This window comes from Tachypleus tridentatus, chromosome 12 (genome assembly GCF_004210375.1).
Source record: "Tachypleus tridentatus isolate NWPU-2018 chromosome 12, ASM421037v1, whole genome shotgun sequence".
Taxonomy (NCBI): domain Eukaryota; kingdom Metazoa; phylum Arthropoda; class Merostomata; order Xiphosura; family Limulidae; genus Tachypleus; species Tachypleus tridentatus.
The window spans coordinates 24,378,222-24,388,021 of NC_134836.1; the positions used below are offsets into that span (position 1 = coordinate 24,378,222).

The 9,800-nt window shown below is 35.4% G+C and overlaps 1 protein-coding gene across 6 annotated transcripts in view; it reads right to left on the bottom strand.

Moving 5' to 3' along the window:
• LOC143235232 (glutathione S-transferase C-terminal domain-containing protein) overlaps window positions 1-3,788 on the bottom strand; it is a 66,882-nt gene extending 63,094 nt beyond the window's left edge. For 2 of the 6 annotated variants that reach the window (XM_076473192.1, XM_076473186.1), the window contains exon 1: window positions 3,345-3,673. Coding sequence is in view for 2 of the 6 variants with exons in the window: in XM_076473191.1 (XP_076329306.1) it covers window positions 3,581-3,583 (3 nt within the window). In the remaining 4 variants the exon portion in view is untranslated. Of the gene's footprint in view, window positions 1-3,344 lie in introns of all 6 variants that reach the window. The other 4 variants (XM_076473189.1, XM_076473190.1, XM_076473191.1 and 1 more) reach the window with 4 other exon arrangements.
• Between the last annotated feature and the right edge of the window lie 6,012 nt (window positions 3,789-9,800).

Consider the following 9,800-nt stretch of genomic DNA (forward strand, 5'->3'; position numbering starts at 1 on the left):
AATTAATTATCATATTCCAATCACACTTTGTAGCTACCTTTCACACTTAATAAGCTGACTAAACACCAAACTTCCACTTTGATGGCAATTTTATGCAGTGAATATAAAAAGAAGTTCATGTTAACAAACACTGTAATTCAATACAACTACACTGCATCTATTAAAAAGAAGAAATATCATAATTTTAAACAAATAAAACAAGAGGATACCTTTATTAAGCTGAAGCAAACTCAATCCATGCAAGTGTCTTGTATTCTGTGTCTACATAAACTTCTTAAACCTAATGATAACAAAACCTCATTTCACATTATCTGATGTCTTTTCATCAAAGACAATTTTCCTCTTACTTCCAAATTTTACACTTATTGTTAACTTCTTATAAAGAAATGGTTGATAGAGTAGAGTTCAGGGAAATAACTTGGTGCAAGTTATCATTACTCAATTATGTTTGATATTTTGTTGCATATGGAGATAGCATACAGTTCTAAATTTCAAAAAAAGGAGAAATTAATCCTGTGCTTCTCAACTGGGGTTCCACAGAATATGATAGTTCCACGTATTCTTATGGGTAAATACATACTATTCATATAATTACAATCCAACTACATCATATTCATAACACTATGTAACATTATTTTTACTTTTCCTGTTCCTGGGCAGAGTGTTACTTCCCAATTGCTTATGCCTAAAGTAAATGGAAAAGACTTATTTTTCTCTTCAAACTTTGCTTTTGTGACCAAAACATTCCAGGTAGATTCAGTGCTGAGTAGCTGATGGAGAATTTTCTCGAACTTACAAGAATTTTCAAGAGCCTTTTAGAATTTTCTAGAATTTTCCATAGTAATATATACAGGGGCTCACCACTCATCACTTCAGTTTAGCCCTAGCTGCCTAACTGAACATATAGACCTACCTGATTTTATCAGAGATGGCATCAAGAAGCTGCAAGAATTCTTCAGAAGCATCCTGTAATGTATGTGACCAATTTATCAAGACAAGAGCAAAAAAGTACTCTGTGACAGCATCTGCTAAAAATGTGTGAAGCCCACAAGACATATTTCAGCATGTCTATCGGGGATCAAGACAAACCTTGGGTAACTCATTTTACCTGCAAGCACTGCAAAAAAACTCTAGAAGGTAAGATGGGTAATTTTTGCTTGCTTGAATAGTAAGATTTTATATTATAGAAATTTTAGACCTTTTAAAATTTTTTTTTAACTTCCAATAGTACAGAAAAAATCATCACATATAAAATATCTTGCATGAACCTCTTACACATTAGTTGTGGATGAAATAAATTTATTCTTCATAATAATTTTATTTTGCTCTTTTGTAGGATGGTACAGAGAGGAAAGAAGAGCCACGAAGTTCGCTATTCCAAGAATTTGGCATGAACCCACTGACCACTCAAGTAATTGCTACTTCTGCATGGTAGACCCTTTCAAACTTTGGGTTGGCAAGAATGCATCTGCTATCATGTATCTGGACCTTTCATCATCTATCGCTCCAATGCCACACTGTCCTGTACCCACTGTGCTTGAGACAAAACAGCAATCCTCAGAATACAGTAACAAATCAGAAGAGAAGGTAGATGTTGAAAATCCAAATTACAATTTCAGAGGTGCAGCTGGTGAGAGAAACCCATACTACCCCAACCAAAGAGACCTCAATGACTTGATCAGAGAGACTTTTTTCTCTAAGCTGTATGAGGCAAAGGTCAAAGCTGGTGTCTTTACTGGACCACAAATAAAGATCCTTGAGTGCACAGAATTCTCCAAGAAGCTCAGTAGGAAGGAAAAAAAAGCTTGGAGCAACTTTGTTGCAGTGGTTCGGGGCTTCTTGGGCAATCACAAGGCTGAAAAGTATGTGGAAATGGTTGAGCCTCTGGTGAAAAACTATGGCAAAATCGACTGCAGGATGTTCCTGAAAGTCCATATCCTTGAAGCTCATCTTGACAAATTCAAGAAGAACAGGGGAGCACACTCAGAGGAGCAAGGCGAGCACTTTCACCAAGATCTACTGGACTTTGAATGCCGCTACCAAGGAGTGTATAACAAAAACATGATGGGAGACTATATTTGAGGGCTGATTTGTGAAACTGACTTATATTACAGTTGCAAATCTCAAAAAACTAGTCACTTCTAAACATTTTTGTATAACTTTAGTAAAAATTCATGTAAATATTGATTCATATGTTGTTTTATTCAGACCTTACGTAAATGAAAATGTGCAAATTTGTCCATTTTTACATAGAAAATAGGTTAATTTTTAAATTTCATTATCCAGGTCACAAAAGCAAAGTTTGAAAGGAATAATTGCCATTTTCTGTACTTTTACAACATAAGCAATTAAGAAATAATACATATTATCCAGGAATAAAATTTGTGTTATGTAGTGTAATGAGACATCAACATGTCACTACACTTTTAAAGCATGCGTGTGAATATATAGCTGTATTATGCATACATACTCTGTCTCAAATTACTGATACCATAATAACACTGTAAAGTGTTCTGTGACAAATTTGATGCCAGAAGAGTTCCATGAATTCGAAAAGGGGTAGAACTGCTAAAATAAGCAACTGAATTGGGAGGTACTGATCAAATATTGAAAAATATTTAAGATGAGCTGGTTCCTAATTAAATAAAAAAAAATGGCAAAAAATTCCAACAAAAGATTGGTTCACAAAGGATATAAAGGGAATTATTAAACATAAATCAGCATAGTTTAAATTAATTGCTATGTTTTATCCAGTCGTAGTTAAACTTCATAGCCATTTTTTGCTGTGTTTCATTAGTAAAGAATGACACCATATACTTGTACAAACACCAAGATAAATGTTTTAAGATCATAATTGTTTGTTCTTTGAATTTTGTACAAAGCTACATGAAGGCTATCTGTGCAAACTGTCTGTAATTTAGCAGTGAAAGGCTGAAGGGAAAGCAGCTAGTCATCACCACCAACCACATACTTTTTGGCTACATTTTTACCAACAAATTATCACTTTATAACACCCCCCTATCACTGAAAGAGCAGGCATGTTTGGTGGGATGAGGATTTGAACCCACAACCCTCAGATTACGAGTTGAGCACCTTAACCTCCTGATCAAGCCAGGCCTTAAAAATCAAGAAATAGATAATATATTCTTAAGACATATGTTCTTAATGAAAATAGTTACAGTTTTAGATGGCAGAAATAATTCGACAAGTATATGGTTTTGCTTAACAACCAAAACTCTGTAGCAAAATAAGTTTTTACTCATGACTTACACTAACTGCTTAAATATGATAAATTATAAAATATTTTAAGAGTTAAAACTGTTTACATATGTCAATTAGCATACCTATCTGCTTTACAAATTTGTGAATTATACATGAAAAGATGGAGAAAATCCTGTCTTCTTTGCCGCAGGAAATAATTTTGGAGTAGATATGCCATTGCCACAGCTGAAAACATACTGTGGCATGCTTTCCATCCGAGTTTCAATCTTAAATTTAAAAAAGAAATATTGCGTTCACACAAAATAATGTACTAAACCAAGAGAAGAAAATTTTAACACAAAGTTGTAGCTACACTTGCCATGAAAAATTGGTTAGGCCAAGGAATGCCTGACCTTACCGTTTTATACAATTGCGATGCAATATTTTCTCATCATTTTGTTTATCATAATCTGTCGTATATGGAAATTATCGTACACTCAAAGTTCCTGTAACTTGCAAGTTTAAAAATAAAACGTTAAGCAACGTTCAACAGGTTTCTTCCCACCAATTTCTACATTGCTGTACTAAAACTTTTGAATATTTGTATATGAAAATATAAACATATTACTTTGTTACATTTTCAAAGAACAAATGTTTACATAAAAGTTAATAAACTTTATCGCTCTTAAAATATCAACATTAAAAATACGACTAGTTTTGATAAAAATATATGCTCACATCATTTGTTTGTTTGTTTGTTTTGGAATTTCACACAAAGCTACTCGAGGGCTATCTGTGCTAGCCGTCCCTAATTTAGTAGTGTAAGACTAGAGGGAAGGCAGCTAGTCATCACCACCCACCGCCAACTCTTGGGCTACTCTTTTTTACCAACGAATAGTGGGATTGACCGTCACATTATACACCCCCACGGCTGGGACGACGAGCATGTTTAGCGCGACGCGGGCGCGAACCCGCGACCCTCCTGGTTAATGCCAGGCCTGGCAAAGGGACATAAAAGTGCCTGGCTTCATTCAGGTTATTAAGTTGCTAGTGTGTTTTTACTGAACCCAGTTTAGTATAAAACATGTAACAAAATCCATTGTGTGTGTTTCCTTAAAGCAAAGCCACGTCGGGCTATCTGCTGATTCCACCGAGGATAATCGATCCCCTGATTTTAGCGTTGTAAATCCGTAGATTTACAGCTGTACCAGCGGGGCATTTTTTTCAAATACTTGTGTTAAATTATAAAAATCCAATGTTGGAGCGCAAATAGAGTATCTATATTTTGTTGTTATGTGAACAACCAATTATTTTCTATGTCATTTTTCGCTAACTTGTCTCATTAAAATACGCGCCTGCACGTAAGCAAATAGCACCAGGATAACATCCTCAGGGGCCCCTTACTTTTAGTGAAAATTTTTAGGTTTGTTTTTTGAATTTCGCTCAAAGCTAGTCGAAGGCTATCTGCGCTAGCCGTCCCTAATTTTGCAGTGTAAGACTAGAGGAAAGGCAGCTAGTCATCACCACCCACCGCCAACTCTTCGGCTACTCTTTTAGCAACGAATAGTGAGACTAACCGTCACATTATAACGCCCCCACAGCTGAAAGAACGAGCATGTTTGGTGCAACGGGGATTCGAACCCGCGACCCTTGGATTACGAGTCTAGTGCCTTAGCCACCTGGCCATGCCAGGCCCCCGATTTTTTTTTTTTAGGTTTCTAGGTTCTTTTATCTCGAAACTATGGCGGTCATACGCTGAAACGCACGCACGTGAGTGCGCGAGCGCGTCTTTTTGTAAGGCATCCTAACGAAAAAACACAGAGGAATATGTGGACACCATAGCATCGAGACCAAAGAACATAGAAATTTGAAATTTTGCAACCATACTAAATAGACTCTGAGGGTGTCCATCTAGACATTATTACTTATCTACGCATGTATACCAAAAATAATAAAAGGATGTGTCTGTGTTTGTGAAAAAGAACCTAGAAACGTGAAAATTTTCACCCATACTAAGTGGACTCTGGTAATGTACACGTGCGTATTATTACTTATCCATGTGCTTGCGTGAGCACATCTTTTTGTGGGAGAAGCTACCAAAACACCATATAGGGAGAAATATGTGATTGTCAAAGCACATAGAGCAAAAAACCTAAAAACCTGAAAGTTTGCACCATAATAAGTGGACCCTGTAAGTGCACACCTTTTTAGTTAGGCAAGCTTGTGAAAAACACATAGAAAAGAAGTAATTCCTTAAATAATATCCTGTAAAATATGGGGAAGCTGATGAGTTTTGGTAAAAATGCGTTCCAACAATGGCTTTTATGTTATGTTGCTTAACAATAAAAGTAAACAGGTTGTATACTTTTATGCTAAAATGGGTTCAGAATACAAACACTACCAACCAATTAATTCGAGGGAAGCCGGGTAATTTCGTTGGTTTGTAATATAAAAAAATCACTTCTTTTCTCTATATTTTTTTGCTAGCTTGCCTCATTAAGAAGAAACGCAAGCGTGCACGTATGTAGAGATAACTATTAATACCTAGGTCCACACCCTCAGGATCTACTTAGTATGGGTGCACAATTTTATGTGTCTAGGTTCTTGGTGGTCACATATTCTTTCCTGTGTGTTTTTTCGTTGTTAGCTTGTTTCACGAAAAGATATGTTCACGCTCACGTTTGGATAAGTAATAATATACAGGTGTACACTTTCAGGGTTTCACTTAATATGGGTACAAAATTTCAGGTTTCTATGTTCTTTTCTCTTGGAATTGTGGCAGTCGCGCGCGCACACACGCCCCTTTATAGTTATAATTTTTTCACATCTCATTCATAATCTAATCTGTTACAAATCTTCAAAAATTAAGCAATTGTATAATAATACTCTTTCAATCACAACATATTTATTATATCCATTGGCGACAGCATTGAATTCAGATATCTCAAGAGAAGCTGGAAAACAACAAAAAACAATAATGGTCAGAGTACTATTTAAAAAGTAAGCTGTTGTTATAATAACAATTGGTATGGCATGAAAGTCTTTTATTTTCAGAAGCTGGGTCACTTTGTCTATGTTTCAAGTTTTAAATTGAATATGAAAGTCATTGGCCCTAAAATATTCTGAAAAACATTCTTTTTTAATTTAGCACATTAATTTATCTCTACATTGAATGTTTGTTTTTGTTTTTTTTAAATTTCGCACAAAGCTACTCGAGGGCTATCTGTGCTAGCCGTCCCTAATTTAGTAGTGTAAGGCTAGAGGGAAAGCAGCTAGTCATCACCGCCCACCGCCAACTCTTGGGCTACTCTTTTATCAACGAATAGTGGTATTGACCGTTACATTATAACGCCCTCACGTCTGAAAGGGCGAGCATGTTTGGCGCGACGGGGATGCGAACCCGTGACCCTCAGATTACGAGTCGCACGCCTTAACACGCTTGACCATGCCGGGCCCCGCATTGAACGAAACGAGTCGTCGCTCGCGGATATGACGAATATCGCATGTTTCTATTATTATTACGTTCCATCCTAATTTTTGAAAATCTATAAGGAACGACATTAAAAATCTAGTGTTAAAAATATAATTGGCCTTACATAATGTATTACAGCAAATAAAATTACTTATATCACACTTCGCCAACTTCTAAAAAGGGTTCACACGATAAAAAATATTGTTATTTCAATTGAAAACTTCTAATACCATTTATGAATTAAATTATAACAGATAGCAGACATTACGATTTTGGTGTATACATTACAACTATACGCTCATACAGACAAATAATATGACTTGTTGCAACTCCCAAATTATTATATATTATATAGGCTTATACAATAAAGTGATAAATTGTTTTCTCAGGGATTGAAAGGGGTGAAAAGAAAATTTCTAGTGAGATACAACTAAATTTTTATAATAAATAAAAGACATAGTCCAAATGGCTACTTGCGATAATCATGTTTGTGCTTAAAATAATAAAAAAATATTTGTATCTCCGATGTCTACCAATAGTTTGAGTGCAGTGCTTCTCCATTCTGGGTACGTGGGGGAATCCATAGTTACGTCATCAGTGTTTGTCAGCCAATCAGCGCTCGCGTAGATGGGTATTTCTCTTTTTCTAAGCGGAATAGAAACACCAATGCGATCGTTCACAAGAAGAGAAAAAAGGAGGCCTCGTTCACCAGACTGTCTTGTTTCTAAAAGGACTAAAACTGTGAATCAAAAATTTAGGAAAGAGTATAGTGCAAAATATCCGGTCATTGCATCAAAAGTCAGTGACAGTCATCGATTTTTCTGTGGCGCATGGCGGGATAAACGATTGTTCCACACATACAAAATCGGCATCTCACCAACAAAAGGCTGAGGTGAAGACAAAAACGATGCAGATAACGACATTTATGAGTAAGAACTCAGAATATGAAACCATAAATGCAGAAGTGATGTTCACGCAATTCGTCATTGCTCATAATTTACCCCTAGCTGTAGCCGATAATGCAGGACATCTATTCAGAAAAATGTTCTCAGATTCTGATATAGCGAAAAAATATGGCTGTGCTAGAACCAAAACTACAGCCATTGTACAAATATTGGGTTGTGAAGATGACAAAATGATTTCAAGCACATTTACTAACAGTGTTTACAGTTTAGCCACAGATGGATCCACAGACATGGATGACTCAAAACTATATCCAGTGGTTGTACGATATCTGTACGGGCTCTGTCCAGAATAATTACGCACAGTCATTTGAAATAGTTGGCATCTCTGTAACAGTTTAACATAATATACTGTAGCATATAGTACACCAGTAACGGTTCAACATAATGATTTGTAACAGAAAATAGACACCAATACACCAGTAACAGTTCAACACAGTAATTTGTAAGAGAAAGTAAGCATCAGTACACCAGTAACGGTAAACACAGTTATCTGAAACAGAATGTAAGCATCAGTACACCAGTAACGGTAAACACAGTTATCTGAAACAGAATGTAAGCATCAGTACACCAGTAACGGTAAACACAGTTATCTGAAACAGAATGTAAGCATCAGTACACCAGTAACGGTAAACACAGTTATCTGAAACAGAATGTAAGCATCAGTACACCAGTAACGGTAAACACAGTTATCTGAAACAGAATGTAAGCATCAGTACACCAGTAACGGTAAACACAGTAATGTGTAATAGAACGTAGGCATCAGTACACTAGTAACGATTCAACATTGTGATCTGAAACAGAGACTAGGCATCAGTACACCAGTAACAGTTCAACACAGTGATCTGTAACAGAAAGTAGGCACCAGTACGCCAATAACGAGTCAACATAGTGATCTGTAACATAAAGTAAGCACCAGTACATCAGTAACGGTTTAACATAGTGAACTGTAACAGATAGTAGACACCAGTAGCAGTTCAACACAGTAAATTGTAACAGAAAGTAGACTTGAATATATCCAACAGTTATTCAAGACTGTTACACTGGCATATATACGAGCTTTAAATGGTGAACATTTTTTTTATTTTTTATTCTGAAGGTGGATCTCATGATCTTTTAACTGACCTACCAACGCATTACTATCATGGTTGTATTGATTCAATACGGGTAGATGGACAATCCCTACACATTATCATGCTTGGTTCAGATGTCGTTAGATATCGTGGCAAGTCATGATGGAATATTAAAACTGGCCAGTTAACCATATTCTGCTCCGTGAACGTGTCTTTGTGTTGGTTATTTGGACAAAAATTATTTAAGGTGTTTCATGTGAGCCAATATTAATCAAAATCATTACTGAATGAAAATATTCAACTGTAGAATGTGGAAGTCATTTTAAAAAGTCGAACTGAATTTGTTGAGATAACTTCAAAAACACCAAGACTTTGAATTCTAAAAATTAAACCTGATGTAATTTACAGCTCTTAAATTCCTATATTCATTCTTAAAGTCCAGTAATCTTTCTCTACAATAAGAGAGTTACGTGAATTCAGTGTTAATCTTTCTCTATGAAACAAGACAATTATATGAATTCAGTATCGATCCTTCCATATAAAACAAGAGAGTTACGTGAATTCAGTATCAATTTTTCTCTATAAAACAACAGTTACGTGAATTCAGTATTAATCTTTCTTTATACACAAGACAGTACGTGAATTCAATATATAATCGCTCTCTACAGAACAAGACAGTTATAAAACTAACTATATATTTCATTACAGTGAAACAGAAGTGTAATAATTTATATCATTATTTGAAAACAAAACTATGTATGTATCCCATTAAAATGAAACAAAATCTCGATATTTATATTACCCTTTTACAACATCTTCCACAAATCAACGTAAAGTTAAAAAACTCCTAAAGTCTGGGTTCGATTTCTTGTAAGGGCCACATCGCAAATGTAGATGAATTATTGCGTAACTTGCATTACTCGTTAACTTGTTTCATTCAAACAGTATGAGGTGAATAAGGAAAACATGAGCTTTTACAAGCGGTAACAATAATATGATCCCTAGAATGGAGTCATTTAGAAACCTAACTCTTAACTGATGATGACTGAATATTATAGGTTGAAAAGTGTTAACTATTAAAATAAATACTTG